General features: G+C 46.7%; 1 protein-coding gene and 1 long non-coding RNA gene across 8 annotated transcripts in view; one reads left to right on the top strand and one right to left on the bottom strand.

Moving 5' to 3' along the window:
• STK40 (serine/threonine kinase 40) overlaps nt 1-18,081 on the top strand; it is a 48,243-nt gene that overhangs the window by 14,185 nt on the left and 15,977 nt on the right. For 2 of the 7 annotated variants that reach the window (XM_077150278.1, XM_077150271.1), the window contains exons 2-6: nt 10,946-11,065; nt 12,800-12,885; nt 13,282-13,425; nt 15,731-15,958; nt 16,787-16,839. In XM_077150278.1, the coding sequence (XP_077006393.1) occupies nt 10,954-11,065; nt 12,800-12,885; nt 13,282-13,425; nt 15,731-15,958; nt 16,787-16,839 (623 nt within the window). In that variant the 5' untranslated portion in view covers nt 10,946-10,953. Of the gene's footprint in view, nt 1-857; nt 4,695-5,743; nt 5,801-10,923; nt 11,066-12,799; nt 12,886-13,281; nt 13,426-15,730; nt 15,959-16,786; nt 16,840-18,081 lie in introns of those variants that run through there. The other 5 variants (XM_077150274.1, XM_077150273.1, XM_077150276.1 and 2 more) reach the window with 5 other exon arrangements.
• Nucleotides 8,001-13,689, bottom strand: LOC143674497 (uncharacterized). The gene is made up of 4 exons (XR_013171079.1): nt 13,542-13,689; nt 12,648-12,843; nt 9,839-10,043; nt 8,001-9,326 (listed from the first exon to the last, which is right to left on the bottom strand). It is a non-coding gene; the product is annotated as an uncharacterized LOC143674497 (long non-coding RNA).

Below are 18,081 nucleotides of genomic sequence, written 5' to 3' on the forward strand. Positions count from 1 at the left end.
TTATGAGCTGGGTGCCCACAAGCAGGTCTCTTTGAACCCGTGGGTCTGGACAACAGATCCCTCTAGGATCTTGGGAGTTGCGCCAGCAGGCTGCGCTTTCTCCTCTGCCAACTAGACTTGGGTGCACGGTATCTCTGTAGGTCTGTCTCTGCTGTGGAGATCCTCCAAAGACTCCCGGGTCTTGCCACCTACAGAATGAGAAAGGTGAACTAGAGACCGCAGCGGCTCTATCCACTTCTGAACTTTTAGGATTCCATGCCCTTCAAGTGGTTGTGAGTCACAGAGAGGCAGGCACACCATCCCCGCTGTCTGTCACCTCTTTGCCACCTGGCTGCTTGCCTTGGGCCCCCCAGTCTGGGACTGCTGGCAGCTAAAGCAGATTACACGTCACCCATGAGGGGTAGACTGACTAAAGCTACTGCTGTTCAAGTTGCCAGTGTTTAGCAATTCTTGGATAAACAGAAGAGCCCTAAAAGCTGGAACAGAACAACATGGTATAAGAGCCCAGTCCGACAAGGATAAAGAGGCCCCCAATGCCCATCTATGGTCTGGATGTGGAGGGCCCCCCAGCATGCCGAATTCCATTCTCCACCCTCTGTGAATCAAGAGTAGAGCCAGCCCCTGCCAGCGCACAGCAGTCTGGGAGCAGAGGAAGGTAACTGTTGTGACCTGGGAGAAGCTGATCCCTGCAGACAGATCAAGGAACCAGTTGCTATCTGCTGGCAGCCTGGCAAGGAGAAGAGGGACAGTGTGAAGAAGCCCCCCCCCCACCATTTCCACCTTCCCTCCCCACCCCACTCCCCACTTCTGAGCCATGCTTCCAAATGCAGTCATACCTCTCCTATCCAGCTACCTTCCCACTCATACGGATTCCTTCTCTTCATCACTCAGTTTATTGAACCACTGCCCCAGGATACTCCAGGGTCTTAGCAGAGCTATGCTTTCCATCACGGTCTGTGGGGGGCAGGTTCTAGGCTGCCCTAGGGCAAAGGTGGGCCCCCCTCTTCTTCTTACTGTTGGGTCCTAGTAGCTCCTTGAGCTTCAGGCCCCACCTTTGTGGTGGGGAAGGGTGGTCATCTCGGGCCGTACATGTGTTTTTAAGCTTATTGGGTTTGAAGTTGAGGTTTTTGTTTTAATTTTGAAAAATATCCAACCTATAAAAGATGTTACAAAAATATATCATGAAGCTTGCCAGGATCAAGTTGGCAGAGTGAGAGGCTTTGGGGCTCTGTCCCCCTAAGAACCTTTTGACAACCAGCAAGAACTGACAGAAATTTTTCTCAAATCTCCAGAAAACAGTTAAAGAATTCAGTAACAGGGTGCATGCCAAATCAAGAGAGAGGCTACTTAAAAACCCTAGGAATCTCATGGAGCCCTGGCTCGCCTCTCCCCCACCTCCCCAGCTCAGCACATAGCTGCCTGTGATGCCAGCAGGAAACCCTGGTTCCAGTTGCAGAGGGAGTATCTCTCATGCACATGCTGAGAACTTATATGTCTGGCCCATTCTGTCTGGTGGTGGCCTGAGGGACTTGTCCTACTGATAGAAAGTTGCTCACAGAGCTCCCCTACAAAATGCTGTGGGAAAGCAGTCAAGTGGCTGCCTGGGGCAAGGAATTCCCACTATAGAAGTAAGGAGCAGTGACCCAGACCTGGAGAAAACCTTCTCCTAAGGAGAAGGAGAGACAAGACGCATATACTGAAGGGATCAGGATGGCCCCTACCCTTGACCTTAACTGTACTTTAAATTCATGGTGTGGATAAGCTTTGAAAGAGAACACTGGCACAGGTCAATCTACAAAGACTGGAAAAGGTGTTTTCTTTTTTCCTTCCTTTTTTTATTTTTTTGTTAGCTTCTGGCATTCAGGGAAAGCTCTGTCATAACACTTACTGGATAGAATCTTAAGGAACAGATGCCTCAAAGTCTAAATTCCTGCAATAACACATTAAAATATCAAAATGTCCAGGTTTCCAAAAAAGATTATAAAACATACAAAGAAATAGGAAGTGATGGTACAGACATAAGAGGAAATTAAAGCATTAGAAACCCTCAGTGAGAAGGACCAATCCTGGTATATACTAGGCAGAACTTTAAAAATGGCCCTAAAGATGTTCCGGCTAAAGGAAAACATGGACAGAAAACAGAAGGAAATCAGGAAAATTTCCTGTTAAACACAATGAGAATATCTGTAGAGAGATGAAAATTATGAAAAGAAACCAAACAAAGCTGAAGACTACAGTAATACAAATTAAAAATTCTCTAAAGGGGATCAGTAGCAGATTGGAACTGGCAGAGGAATGCATCAGTGATCTTGAAGATCGTACAATTGAAATATGCAGTCTGAGGAACAGACTGAAGAAAGAACTCAAAAAAGCGAACAGAGCCTGAGGAACCTGAGAGACCCCATAAAGTATACCCATGTACACACTGTGGGAGTCCCAGAAGAAGAAGAAAAGGATAAAGAGGCAAGAGAGAATATTCAAAGAAATAATGGCTGAAAACTTTCCAAATTTAATGAAAGACATGAATATGCACATCCAAGATGCTCAATAAACTCCAAACAGGATAAACCCAAATAGACCCACACTATGACATATTATAATCAAACTGTCAAATGCCAGAGATAAAAAGAATTCTGAAAGCTGCAAGATAGACGCAAAATGTTATATACAACAGAGCCTCAGCAAAATTAAGTACCAGTTTCTCATCAGAAACCATGGAAGCAGGAAGGCTGTGGGAGGACATGGTTAAAATGCTGAAGGCAAAAAACTGCCAACTAAGAATTTGATATCTGGAAAAACTGTCTTTCAAAAATAAGGGAAAGATTAAGACATTCCCAGATAAACAAAAGCGAGTTTGTCATCACTTGACTTGCCCTAACAAGATATGCTAAAGAGAGTTCTCTAAGTTGAAAGGAAAGGGCAATAGACAATAGATTGAAGCCACATGAAGAAATTAAGATGTTCAGTGAGTGTAATTACCCAAATAAATAGAAATGGCAGTACTATTGCATTTTTAGTTTGTAACTCCATTTTTTACTTCCTACAGGGATTAAAAGGCAAATGCATGAATTGTAATGATAGATCAGTGGTTTTGGACTCGGGTGTATAAATAAGTAATTTGTGACAAAAACAATTTTCAAACTCAGGGAATTTAACATGATACAGTATTATTATCCAACATACAATCTCTATATTCAGATTTTGCCATTTGCCCCAATAATGTCTTTTATAACTTCTTTTTCCCCAAATTCAACCTCCTTTAATCTGGAATTCTCAGTCTTTCTTTAACTATCATGACATCGACATTTGTGAGGCATACAGGCTTGTTTTGTTGAATGTCCCTCAATTTGGGTTTGTCTGTTTCCTCATGGTTAGATTCAGGTTATGTGTTTGTAGCAGAAAAATAGCATAGGTGATGTTGTCTCTTTCTAAATGTACCCTAACGAGGTACATGCTGTCAGTTATTTCATTATTGGTGACATTAACTTTGACTCGGTTAAGGTTTCAATTTGCTTTTTTTTTTTTAATTGGGGTATAATTTAACACAGTAGATTTCACAGATCATTTAAAACTGTTCAATCATTTTGACAAATGCACACACCCTCAAGTTATGTCCTTTAATAGTAACAGTTGAGTGCAAAACCTGCACATCTGGCAGGCTCCACTCTACCCCTCCTGTGCCCTCATTTGAGGGTGTTGGTGCTGGTGGTGCTCACCCTGGCTCTTGCATGCAGGAATGTCTGGTACATGGGGACCACGTGCCTGGCCTGCGTGTGTAGGTGCACGTGTCTTGATGCCTGCAGAGATGACACTGGGTGTGGGCATGGGACCCTCCTTGCCTTCCTCTGCTTTGTCAGTTGAGGGGAGCCGAGGTACCATCTTCCTTTGTAGTCCACCTCCCTGTGGAGGTTGGTGGTGTGATGGACCATGTTGAGCCATGCTCTGCCATACAGTATCCTACCTGGCTCTACCCCATCTGACTGTGTGCTGCACCCTGTCAGCTTTGCCTCTGGACTCTGAGCATCATTGGTGCCTAACAGTCAAGCCTTCGCTGTCTTACTGGGAGACCTGGGCTCATGTGGCCCAGCAGCTTTGGGATGAGATGACCCAAATGACAGGGTAGAATCCAGCACCCCCTACTTTGGGGATGTCACAGTGTCTGTCACAGAGGGCTTCCTTCCTCAGCCCTCTCCTACTGAGGCCCATCACTCACTCCCAGGGCTGGGCAAAGCAAATAGAAGCCTCTGCTATCAGATTTCAGGAGCACAACTGCATTCTGCAAACAGCAGTTACCCAGGCTGGGCTCTCTCTCTCTGCCACCCTCTGGATTCCACGCCTTACTACTATTGTTACATCACTGAGTTTCCTGTTGATTCCAGGTTCTAAAGGGAGGTTAGCACATGAAAAATTGACAGATTTAAAGCTCCACAAATATCAGACCTGGGGATTATTAAATTCCTGGGGAGCTGAGCAATGGACCCAGGAAAGACCAGGCAAATGGCTGTCCCTGAACCAGGCTGGGCCAGGGCCATTCACTCCAGCCTAAGGGCCAGGCATCTCTGAAATATCCCATGGCCTTCTGAGACCAAGGTAGCCAGAGTTTCATCATCATAGATCTTACTGTGAAGCCAAGATCTCTCAAGACAGGCATTTGTGGGCCATTTGCAAGGTGTGTCTAGAGGGATGATTTGAAGGTGAGGCAGATCTTCCCTGCACATCAGCAGGCAGGGCCAGACAGGAAAGTCCATCCCCAGGAGCTTTGCTTTTGCTCACCCAGCTAGTGAGCCCTGCAGCAGCCTCTGATTTTCCAGGCCTGCCTCTTCCCAAAGTTTCCTTTGCTTCAGTCAACTGTGGGTGACATGAAGGAATGTTAGGGAAGGAAAGCAGCCTTGCTACTACTTCTCCTGCCAACATCGTTTTCCTCTCCCTGCCCGTCTGCTCCCATCCTTCTGTCTGCCTACATTTTGGAGCAGTTCCCTTGCCATTTGCTTGAGTAGAATCCTGAGTGGGGTGGGTGGGGTCAGGCTGATCCCACTCATTGTCTGTGCTGCAGCTGCTCCCAGCAAACTGTTGTCTAGACCATGCCTGGGCGTAGGCAGCATATACACAGACATGCAAACGCCTCCGCAGGGCTCTCCAGGGAACCGAGGAAGAAGGGGGAGGCTAGTACTCGAGGGAGGAGGGAGAGCAGGATTGGAATAGTGGTGATGGCAACTTATCTACCAAGGGCCATGCCAGCTCAGGGGATGAAGACAGTGGTCAGTTCAGGAGCTGCCTGAGGTGCATGAGCTCAGGGCCGCTAACCCTGGGAATAACTGTCACCAACTAGAGGGAAGCCATCTGTTCCCTCATGGAGTTTGTATGACTGTCTGTATACTCCCCCAAGGAGTTTTCAGTGTAATGAGGGAGGGCAGATATTAAGCATATGAACATGCAAATTAATAAGTAATACAGAAAGTGCTAGGATGGAAAATTACCGAATACTGTGAGACGAACATGAACCCATTGATTGTGGGGTATCAATGGGTTGATTCTGGGGTATCAGAGAAGGCATCTCTGAGAAAGTGATATTTAAACTGAGAAGGATGCAAAGGAGTTAGCGAGGCAAGGAACAAAGAACACTATTCCAGACACATTATTGTTCCAGCTTTTTAAGATGTTGCTAGAAGCACCTTTTGTTCTTCCCTGCTTCTGTGTAAATGACTTTGATTCAGCTTTCTACATAAGCCTCTGGTTAAAGTCACAGCCAAATGAGGAAGAAGAAAGGAATGTCATTACTGCAGGGTGTTGAAAATAGATGGTAATTAATATTTTAAAATTTTAACTTATGTGTGAGACTAAAGCAAAAAAATGTTTATTTGATACAAAATTTATATTCTGACTAGTGCATTTCCTAATATAACTTATGTAGACAGCTTAATTGAACACCATAAGTATATGGAACCTTGCGTAGGGCATGAGATTTTGTTGGTTTGTCCAGAGTGATGCCCCGATAAATCCCAGAGTGATTTGAACAGTGAATAAAAAAGTATTTGCAAAGTCCCCTTCGGGAAATGGTGAGAAAGGGGGAAAATTCAACTTTCCCAAATTGAATTCTTGATATTCTCACAAGCAGTGGGGACAACCAAAGCTATAGGCTGAGTCCCCAATCTTGGGGTTTGTTCATATGAGACTTAACCCCACAAAGGATGGATCAAGTCTACTTAAAATTAGGCCTAAAAGTCACCCCCAAGAGAACCTCTTTTGTTGCTCAGATGTGACCTCTCTCTCCAGCCAACGCAAGCAAACTCATCACCCTCCCCCTGTCTGTGTGGGACATGACTCCCAGGGGTGTGGACCTTCCTAGCAACATGGGACAGAAATCCTAGAAAGAGCTGAGACTCAGCATCAAGGGATTGAGAAAACCCCTAGAGTGAGCTGAGACTCAGCATTAAGGGATTGGGAAAACCTTCTCGACCAAAAGGGGGAAGAGCGAAATGAGACAAAATGAAGTGTCAATGGCTGAGAGATTCTAAACAGAGTCAAGAGGTTATCCTGGAGGTTATTCTTACGCATTAAATAGGTATCACCTTGTTAGTCAAGATGTAATGGAGAGGCTGGAGGGAACTGCCTGAAAATGTAGAGCTGTGTTCCAGTAGCCATGTCTCTTGAAGATGATTGTATAATGATATAGCTTTTACAGCGTGACTGTATGATTGTGAAAACCTTGTCTGATGCTCCTTTTATCTACCTTATCAATAGACAAGTAAAACTTATGGAATAAAAATAAATAATAGGGGGAACAAATGTTAAAATAAATTTAGATTGAAATGCTAGTGATCAGTGAAAGGGAGGGGTCAGGGGTATGGTATGTATGAATTTTTTTCTGCTGTCATTTTATTTCTTTTTCTGAATCAATGCAAATGTTCTAAGAAGTGATCATGATGATGAATATGCAACTATGTGATGATATTGTGAATTACTGATTATATATGTAGAACGGAATGATCATAAGTTAAGAATGTTTGCGTTTGTTATGGTTTTTTTAATTTAAAAATTAATTAATTTTTAAAAAAGTCACAGCCAAGCCTAACTGTGGCTTCTGCTCCACCTGGGGGCTGTTGAGTGTCCGGGGCCCACTGGGGTACATGATCCTACTTAACTCTCAAAATGAAATCATGGGTGCGCACCTCAGTGGCACAGATCTTTTATATGAAAAAATTGGGGCTTGATGGAAGGCGGGCTACTTAATTGGGCTAGAAGTACATTGAGTCATCTTTACTACTTTTCCAGTTCACTGCATCTGGTCTCCTAGGGCTTAGAATAAGGGCTGAAACCATAATAGGTGAAAATTTAACTGATGAATATGCACCTGTTCTCAGAGTAGGGGAGTCCTTCCAGGAATAATGGCAAAAACAACCCCCCAAAAATGAAATAAAATAAAACCCTAAAGGAAAAGACAGATGTTATTTATTTTTCTACATTAAAAAATTAACCTTTTCTTGAATTAAAGTATTAAGAAATATTATATGTACATCCTATGTTAGTTATAGCCTTTATATATAAAGAGTACCTAAAAAAATCAATAAGACCAATACACAGTAAAAATGAGAAAAGAACATGAACTGGAAATTCCAAAAAGCGTATAGTAAGTATGTGAAAAGTTCAACTTTATGAATAATTAAAAATTTTTGAATTAAACTGATATACTTTTTTACCCATCAAATTAGCAGATTTTAATAACAGAGAGATACTCAGTCCTGGCATAGGTGCTGGGACTCGCTTCCCCATACTGCTGGTGAGACTGTAAATTAGAATAGCCTTCCTGAATCCCATAGTGTATGGCAAGCAGCTCTGAAAATGTGTTCCCCATTTGACCTGGCAGTGGGACAAGTATGCCGTGAAGTGTGTACAAGACTTTTAATAAAAAATGGAAAGAACCTAAATGCCCGTAAATAAGGGCGTGGATAAACCACGAACTGTTCATACCAGGGAGATTGTGTGAGCTATTTCAAGTGATGCTATAGATGAATATTGTTATGCAGGGATGTTAACGATGATTTTTGTCTGTTTTGCAACTTTATTAAGATATTGTTCTAGGTTGCTAGCTGCCGGAATGCAAAATACCAGAAACAGAATGGCTTTTAACAAGGGGAATTTAATAAGTTGCTAGTTTACAGTTCTAAGGCTGAGAAAATGTCCCAATTACAACAAATCTATAGAAATGTCCAATCAAAGGCATCCAGGGAAAGATACCTTGGTTCAAGAAGGCCAATCAAGTTCAGGGTTTCTCTCTCAAATGAGAAGGCACATGGCGAACACAGTCTCAAGGCTTCTCTCTTGGCTGGAAGGGCACATGGCGAGTATGGCATCATCTGCTAGCTTTCTCTCCTGGCTTCCGGTTTCATGAAGCTCCCCGGGAGGCGTTTTCCTTCTTCATCTCCAAAGGTCACTGTCTGGAGGACTGTCTGCTTCGTGGTGCTGCAGCATTCTCTGCTTTCTCTGAATCTCTTTCTCCAAACTGTTTCCTCTTTTATAGGACTCCAATAAACCAATCAAGACCCACCCAAATGGGTGGAGACATGTCATCCCTTAATCCAGTTTAACAACCTTTCTTGACTACATCACATCTCATTACAGTTTCAAACATACAGCATTGAATAGGGATTATTCTACCTTTATGAAATGGGATTTATAATAAAACATGGCTTTTCTTAGGGGGCATACTTCCTTTCAAACCAGTACAGATATGTTTTACATACCATTAAGATTCACCCTTACATTTTAAGAGGAGAAAAAAGAAAGCTTACTAATTGGTAATACAGTTGTCCCAATTTTTGTAGGAATGAAAACTATATATAAGCATACACACACAAAAACATGCATACGGGAAAGTTCGCTAAAATGTTAGCAATTAAATCTGAGTGGTGAATTATGGGTGCCTTATTATCTTATGTTTGCATATCTTTATCTTCTAATGTTTCTGCAGAGAATACTACTTCTGCAGGAAGAAAGCATTACGGAAGTTTAGGGTTCCATATTGCTGAGCCCCTTGGGGAAAGAGTAAAGGCTACATTCCTCACTACAGCCATCAGGTCCTCTAGATCTGGCCCTCGCCTCCTTTCCTGCGTCGCTTCTCACCCTCCCTGTCTTAGGTTTTGTTTCTATTTTTTAAAAACATTTTTTAATTGTAAAATATAATATACCTACAAAGCAAAGAAAGAAAAAAGCAATAATTTTCAAAGCATACTTCAAGAAGTAGTTACTGAACAGATCCCAGAGTTTGTCATGGGCCATCATTCCACCATCTCAGATTTTGCCTGCTGGCAGCTCCGTAGCACTGGAGGCTAGAAGAAATATTAATATAGTGATTCAGCAGCCATACTCATTTGTTAAATCCTATCCTGTCTGTTATACCTCTCTTTCTCTTTTGATCCTTCTCCCAATCTATAGGGATCTTTGGGCAATGCCTGTTCTGACTTTTTCATGTTGAGAAGGGGCATCAACACTAAAAGATAGGAGGATATAATCAATCGATAATCTTGGAGAGACTAGTCCCTCTGGGTTTCAGGATTTAACTGACCTAGGAACCCTCTGGGAAGGTTCCAGGAAGGCAAACCTAGTGCAGGAAACCTTCATAGATTCTCAGTTCAAGGGTTAGGTGTTCTAAAGAGTCAGTATACAGGAGTGATGTTGATTAGGGTTTAGTGTGGCAGTTAGCACTATCTAACTGAAGCTTGCATGAGAATAGCCTCCAGAATAGCCTCTTGACTTCATTTGATCTCTCTTGGCAACTAATGTCTTATTTTAATACACTTCTTTTCCCCCTTAAGCTTGTTGCTTCTGTGTCATTTCTTACCTATGGACCTTTGTTTGCTCAGTCCCTTCTGCTTGGGATGACCTTGCCGCTTGCCCAGCCACTCCTGCTTACCAGTTCCAGCATCACCTCCTCAGAGCTCCGGACACCCCTGTGTCCTTTGCCCTCTGTGTGAAACCCATCTGTGCACTTCTGTTCCTCGCTCCACCTCCCGAACTGTGCTCCCAGGGTGTTTGACTTCAGAGAGCTGGGAAGAGAGAAACTCATTTTTTGTTCTTGTTCTGTTTTTTTTCTGAAGTTAAGAGGTTAATGGCTTCCAGAAACTGGCTCCTGTGTCCTCTTTTAATTTTAGTCCTTGAAGAGATAGAAATTATCAGGCAAATCAAAATACTCAGCCATCTCCTATAGCATCCTTTAACTGGCTCATAAATCAGTGCATTATTTCCCCTTAAAAAGTGTTCATTAAAGAAAAATTGGAAAACAGAGTGGAAAGAGAACACACATTTACACCTGAGGTGTTCTTCCATCTGAGAAAACCTAGGAGTCAAGGAGAGTTTGGGAGAGGGCTCCTCAGAGCAGCAGACTCAGGCTTCATGGGAGAGAACCATCCCCCGGGCCTCTTGTGCAAAATGCCATTTCCCAGGCTCCACTCCCCACCTCTCCCCAAATGGCAGAGCAGCAGGGGCAAAGGGGACCCAGGAATGGGCATCTCAGGTCATTGTGCTGCGGGCATTTGGAGGGAAGGCCTCCCTCTGCAGAGTTGCTTCAGGCTGGAGCTGGGTTGGAAAGGGTTGTCTCCACTGTAGTCTGTGAGGGCTCCCCGTGGGCGTCAGCATCTGCACAAAGCCCAGTGCCCTCCTCACTGCATTTGACCAGCACCTTTGAGACAGGCTGGCTCCCCACCTCTGTAGCCAGTCCATGCTCCTTTGAAGGATGTGCCCTTTTGCCCCTAATTAATCCCACATAAAGGAGCCACGTTTCCTTGTCAGTGGGAACTGTCGCTACTCCTCGGAGAGGGGGAGGAGGTGGTGGTGGTGGGAACAGCAACAGCAGCTGGGTGACGTATCCCCAAGTCAGCACCAAGCTGGGTTACCATAAGGAAACTCGCTTACTTACTCAATGAGAAGGGATGTTTTCTGTCTTGTCTAGAGCTGAGAATGAAGCGGAGAGCATCAGACAGAGGAGCTGGAGAAACGTCAGCCAGGGCGAAAGCTCTGGGAAGTGGAATTTCCGGAAATAATGCCAAGAGAGCAGGACCATTTGTCCTTGGTAAGCCTCTGCCCTTCGGGTAAGTGGATGGGCTGGGGGATAGAGGCACGGTATGCTGGGGAGCAGGGCTGGCCATCCTGGCTTGCACAGTCAGATGCAGACATCCAGAGTGAATAGGTAGGATCCAGACTGGTGGTTGGAACCCTGGCCAACCCTCAGCCTTGTCTCCTAGCTCCACGCTGCTTTAAATGGAGTATATTTATATCGGTGGAGGATCTAGGAGCCTTAGGTCACTCCAGCAAGGATTGTCATTTTTGTTTTGGTCACACCAACCTCAGATCAATCTTAGTTGAGTGCTAGACCCTGTCCCTTTCCCAGAGAATCCTGTATGTACTCCCAGAATATTAGCGGTGCCCATGGGAAGCACACAAGGTGCATTATAACCCAAGACCCATTATCTTAGGTATTTTAACCATGCTTGCATGGCAGGATTAGCTGTTGTAAAATTAGGAGAGAAGTCCTGTAGAGTTGGGTGTTCACGGTAGGCCTGAGGAACACAGGGCTTTTCTGCATGGTGTCTGGGGCTGGCAAGTCCACATGGGCTGTGGTCAGCACTGCAGGTTGTACTGTTCTGAGGCCCCCAACCCCCCAGGCAGCCAGAGACTGGGTGTGAGTTTTGCTCTGAGACAGCATTTTGGACTTGTCAGGCTGGTTAGTTCCAGCCCTGTTCATTCAGCATATAGTTGGTGATGCTACTGTGATGATCTGCCAGGCTTGTGCTGTTTAGTGGGCAGCGGGGGGCACACAACTGTGAATAAGACAGACAAGCTTCCTTCCCTCACAGACCTTAACATTCTAGTTGGAAAAAGAAACAGAGTAAACCACAGACAATATCATCACCAATGGTCATAGGTGCCTCGAAGGAAATAAACAAGGTGATGTGAGTGTGAGAAGGGCCTACAGATAGTGTGGGCAAGCAAGGCCTCTAGGAGGACATGACATCTGAGCTGTGACACCCGAGGATAATAAGGATCACCATGTGAAGAGCAGGGGAAAAGCATTCCAGACAGAAGTAGCAGCAAGTGCAAAGGCCCAGAGGCAGGAAAGGTCTTAACATGTTCAAGAAATAAAAAGACCAGAGCAGCTGGTGTGGAGAGGCAGTTTCAGGGGTCAGGAAAGGCAGAATACATATGAAGTTGGAGAGATGGGCAGGAGCCAAATCATGAAGGATTTGGGGGCCACAGAAAAAAGTGTGGATTGTATGTTAAGAGCACTGGAGCCCGTTGAGTTTTTAGCAGCGCAATGACACCATGACATGATCTGATTTACATTCTGAAAGCTCAGGCAGGGTAGTCACAAGGCAAGGAGCGGTATGCACCTTCAGAAGTACAGAAGTTCCCCAAAGCTGCTGCTTGGATGGGGGCCCACTGGGTATATCTGAATCACCACAGGAAGCTGTTAAAGCTCTAGGTTCCTGGATCCTCCTCACCCTGGGCTTTCTGATTTGGCAGGCCCAGGTTGCAGCCTGGAATCTCTTTTTAATGGACATTCCCCAAAGATTCCAACATGCCCCCAGGGTTGAAAACCATTTTTGAGAAGTGTGCCTGCAAAAGCCAGATGTATCTGAGGCAGATGCACATACCTGCCTCCGTTTCTTTTGGGTGGAGTCATTGCAGTGGGTTTGAACTCCAGTGCCTCGTGAAGAGAAGAGGTAGCCAGAAGGTCCCGTGGCGATGTGGTGCCCTGCTAGCCAGGACTTCTAGAAAGTAAGCAGCTTTTCTTCTCTGTGCCAAGGTCCCCGTTTGGGCAACTCGCCAGTGCCAAGCATTGTGCAGTGTCTGGCAAGGAAAGATGGCACGGATGACTTCTACCAGCTGAAGGTAAGTGGGGCACCACGGTGGGGGAGAGCTCAGGACCCAGGCACCCATCCTGCTAGCCTAGTTCCTCCTACTTCTTCACCTTCACACCTGCATCGCTTGTGAACAAGAGTAGCACCATTTCTTCCTGTGAAGCAATCAAGTTCACACAGTCTCGCTCTGAGCAACTCCTGACTTAAAGAACTTTATCTGTGCATAAATTTCTTTGCTATCACATTAAGAAAACCTGTTTCACCTCATATGCAAATGCATGTGTGTGTCACATGATAGAAAGTGAGCACCCCCATCCCCTTCACACACACGCATACACACACATACGTACACCATTTCTCCTGTTCTAGTCATTCTGCTTTGTAAAGTAAGGTTTTGGGGTTTTTTTGTTTCTGTGCTTCTCTAAAGATCCTTACCCTCGAGGAAAGGGGGGACCAAGGAATAGAAAGCCAGGAAGAAAGGCAAGGCAAGATGCTGTTACACACCGAGTACTCCCTGCTCTCCCTCCTCCACACGCAGGATGGCGTGGTGCACCACCACGGGCTCTTCCAGGTAAGTGGCAGAGGCAGGCTGCCTGCCTCCCACCCCATGCCCTCAGCCCTACCCCAGGCTGGCTCCAGGTCCGTACTTTGAGCAGCTCCCAGCCTGTGACCCCTAGGTGTCCCTACCTTGCTGGGTATGTCAGGACTTCCTGGCGGGTGGGCTGGAGATCAGGCTGGGGCCAGGCTAGCTGTTGTGATGATTGCAGCCCGGCAGGAAGGCACACAGTTTGCATCTCACAGCAGCCAGACTTTCTTTGAAGAGCTGCTTTTCCGAGAAAAGAGGAAAGCAGGAAGTCATTTAAAAACACATGGGCTCTTTCAGTAGCTCTGGTCCTCCCAGCTGCATTGTTAGGATTTTGCCAGGCCGAGCTGGAAGGGAGAGAAATGAGGACAGCCTGGCCTTTGGGGCCACCTGTAGATCTTAACAGTTGTTTTAGGCAGTCCCTTTTGCCTGCCCAGGCATTTCAGTCTGTTGGGCAAGTCTCTTATACTCAGATATCCTACGTCCCTTAGGAAAGGTGCTGATTAGTAACCTGTGCCCTTAAAGGAGCCATCCTCGGGGCAGAACTGAAGTTTTGTCTCAAGAAATGCCTCAGATTCTGAATGCCCAGGAGGCGTCTTGCTCAGGGCTGGAGCAGCTGTGCAGATCCAGCAGATCTTGGGCAGAGCTCTCGGCTATACACACTGGCCAGGACCAGTTGAGATGGACCTTATTATTGAGATGGACCTTATATTCAAGAGGCTGCATGGTGTCATGGAGGCCACACAGCTTTGGAGTTGGCAGGCCTGGATTCTGGCCATGTGACCATGGGTCACTTCAGGTCTCCGAGCCTCAGATTCCTTACCTGTAAAACGAGGATAATGATAAGGATACCTACCTTTTGAGGCAGTTGGGAAAATGAATGAGCATGTATAAAGCACCAAGCTGCTAGCACACTGTCATCCTCATTGTTATCCGAGTTCAATTTCCTGAAAACGCCCCCCCCCCCACTCCCACATACACACCCCACCAAGGCCTTTATTCTTAGATTTGCAATTAGAGGCAACTCAAGAGTATCATAAGGCAGCTTCAGAAAATTAGAGTTTTCCTTAGACATGAATCAAATTGAAGATTATTGTGATTTCTTATTCTTAGTAATTCATCCCTGATAGCTTCCCAATCTTGGCCGGGTTTTATGTCATTTTGACGAGACAACCTAGGTGATCAGAATTATTTCTTGTATATTATCTGTATGCCAGACACTCTACTTAGACCTCTGGGGAAGAGAGTAAGAGGTATGATTCTACTCTCAGGAGAAATGTGGATATTAACTACTACAAGAATTCTCTAGATGGGACAGTTAATCTGCCAGGGATGACACCGAGGGCTTCCCTGAGCTGGTAGAGTGAAAGTCCTTATGTCACTTGTATTTCATCATACTTGAAATACCTTTTCAGCAAGGAAAATGGGTCTAGAACTGGCATTGCAGTGTAAGTAGTAGTGTCCATTTACCAAGCCCTGTCTGGCAGGACCTGTGCTACGTTCTTGGCATGAGTGAACTCAGTTCTCAACTACCTGTGAGGCAGGGATTGCTAGTTCCCTTTCACAGATGAGGAACTGAAGACGTGGAGAGGTTAAGCAAACTGCCCCAATCACACAGTCAGGGTGTGGTAGAACTGGGGACCAGAACTCAGCCTATGCTTGTAACCACTGACACATGGCTACATACAATTGCTGCTGTGAGGAAGGCAGGCGTCCTGGACAGATAGAACCCTTTGTAACCCTTGGAGCCCTCTAAGGTTGACATCTCTCTAACTCCGACCATCTTGGACATGGATTAGCAAAAAGAAATGTATCCTCATATTGCTGGAATCTTTGGGTGTGCCACGGAGGGGAGGATGTCCCAGGCGCCCAGGTTTCCTGCCTGTACGCTGAGTTCACTTCAGCCCTTTGGCTTTAAGTACCCAGCCCTGATCCAAATTCTTTTGATTATGGTCAGAACATTAAACCCAATGAGCAGACATTTTTACCTTGAGCCCCTTCCTTTAGGTAGTGGGCTTATTCTCTGTGGGCTGTGACTCCCCATCTAGAGTACCTGGAACCTGGGTCTGGCCCTTGCTGGGCCTGGCATCTGCACATGGAAAGTCGGACAATGCCGAGTAACCCCCTGATCCCTGCTGCCCTGGCCACAGTTTTCAGCAACCCACACACATCCAGGACTGTGTAGGTCTCTCTCACTGGTTCATGCATCCAACTCCAGAGGAGGCTCCTAGACCCCTGGCTTTGGATTGTGTGGGCTCCGAGTCCAGCCCTGGTCTGCCCACTTGCCTCCCAGGACCGCACCTGTGAAATTGTTGAGGATACGGAATCCAGCCGAATGGTTAAGAAAACGAAGAAGCGCATCTGCCTCGTCCTCGACTGCCTCTGTGCACATGACTTCAGCGACAAGACTGCCGACCTGATCAACCTGCAGCACTACGTCATCAAGGAGAAGCGGCTGAGCGAGCGGGAGACGGTGATCATCTTCTATGATGTGGTGCGGGTGGTGGAAGCCCTGCATCAGGTGAGACTCTGCCCCTCTGAGCATCTTCATTCTCCAGGAGAGTCCTGGGCTTCCCAGTGATGGGCAGGCCACCTGGCCCCATATGTCATGGAAAGCCACCTTCCTACTCCTGCTCAGCAGAAAGCTGCTCTGTCCTGCTGTCACCCAAGAATGCTTTGGTGCTTAGAGTATCTGGGGAAGTAGTTGAATGAGATGTGCACCAGGTGAGGTCCACGACGCAGGCCCCAGTCCGTGTTCCTGGAGGGGGGCAACAAGGGCCAGCAAGGAGAGGCCAGCAGTGTCTCCCAGTCAGTTCTCCCGACTGTGAGATACCCACTGGGGTCAGCCACAACCCGTCTGACTCTTTCCTAGGGTTTGGGATGGATGTCGGATATCCTGGGATAAAGGTTAGGAGAGCCTGGGCTTCTCCCAGTCTCATAGCTTCCGTGGGCTGAGCCTGTACTACTTGATTACCAGAATCGTGGGACAGTTTATCTCTATTCCCCAAATCCAGGCAGACGGTGTTTGTCTTTTTCAGTGGGATGTTTGAGAGAGGGGAGGCTAGAGGTGTTTTCCCCCTTATCTTCTGCCCTTAGAGGAGAAAGAGCTGGAGAAACCGCCCTGGGTGGGGCAGAGACTGAGTGGGCTCACGTGTTGTCCCATTCATACGCATGGTTGATGAGGAAGGAGTAGAATTGTCCCAGCTGCCTGTGCTTTACCAATCTGTCTCTTTACAAAGAGACATCGAACTTTTCCTGCCTTCCCAAACAGTAGGAGAATCCGCATTTGTCACAGGTGGGCATGAGCCCAGCTCTCACTTTGTCATATAAACCACATGTTGTTTTCCAGAAAAACATTGTGCACAGGGACCTGAAACTTGGGAACATGGTGCTCAATAAGAGGTAAGACTCACCTTTCTTCTTTCGTAGTGTGATCGCGCAGCGGGGTCAGGTGACGGGGTGCCGCTCCTCAGCGCCCTACAGTGTTCCTGCAGGGGCTCTGACTCCGAGAAACTTCTCCCGGGAATCCCGGGATCCGGGGAGTGGGAAACTGCCTGCTTCTGCCTTTCGCCACATGGGAATATGGTGCTTGTTAAGAATGAGAGTCTTAGAGGCCGTAGAGAGGGAGCCCCGGGAAGGATTTTAGAGATCCTCTGCTCCATTTGTCATGCCTGGCTCCTAGTGGGTGCTCAGTAAATGCTCAGTAAATATAAAAAATGCACAAAAGGGTGAAAGAAGTTTCAGATGAGCAAAGTGAGGCCTTGTTGTAGGTCAGGTTCCCTAGGAAACAGACTTGGATTTGCACACAGGTTTACTAGGAAGTGATCACAGAGAGAAGAGAGTGGAATTGGACAGAGGGAGAAGACGAACTGTGATGCATTCACAACGGCACCTGGGCCTGGAGAGGTGGAGAGCCTCGTGGCCCTTCAGAGGTGTCCCGATTCAAGGCAAGGGAGTATGGTCTTTGTACCCCCATAGCAACTGGTCCCTGGATGTGGGCTCTCCCCAGGAAGCGGCGTAGCCCTGGGCAGGACAGCTTCCTTTGGCTAAGGGCACCTCCCGGAGAAAGACGCTACTCTGTGGTTCAGCAGCGGACATTCCCCACAGTTAAGAGGGAGAGTGCCTCTGTCTCGAAGGGGATCTGGACAGCTCACCCAGCATCTTCGGTGAACCAAAGGCAGAGAAAGATCCCCCGAGGCCCCTGCCTCAGTCCGTCACCCCACCCATGTGGAGGAGCACCAGGAAGGGGCCCAAGACTGACGGGAGAAGGGACTGTTCTGTGCACCACCACAATCCTGAAAATCCAGGACTGGGCAGGGCACACCTCCCTAGCCTCCTCTACCTCCCTTTCACTTCCAGATGCCCAGGTAGCTCTGAGGGCTTACAGATACAAGCAGCACAGATCATATAGCAGAAGGTGTGTGATTCCATTCCACTGTGGGACTGGGGGCCCAGTGTACCTGTGGAGTGACCAGAGCCATGGTGGTCACTAGAAAGAAGCTGCAGGGAGGATGGTCTATGAGGAGTGGGGCCCCAGATCCTGCAGCTGCAGCCTGAGGACTTCAGGAGGAGGGGCTACTGCAGCTCAGCTGTCAGTTCTGCGGTCCTTTACTAACCACCATTCTGCACCTCCTGCCCTGGAGT

The sequence above is a fragment of the Tamandua tetradactyla genome, chromosome 2 (assembly GCF_023851605.1).
Source record: "Tamandua tetradactyla isolate mTamTet1 chromosome 2, mTamTet1.pri, whole genome shotgun sequence".
In the NCBI taxonomy this organism is placed as follows: Eukaryota; Metazoa; Chordata; class Mammalia; order Pilosa; family Myrmecophagidae; genus Tamandua; species Tamandua tetradactyla.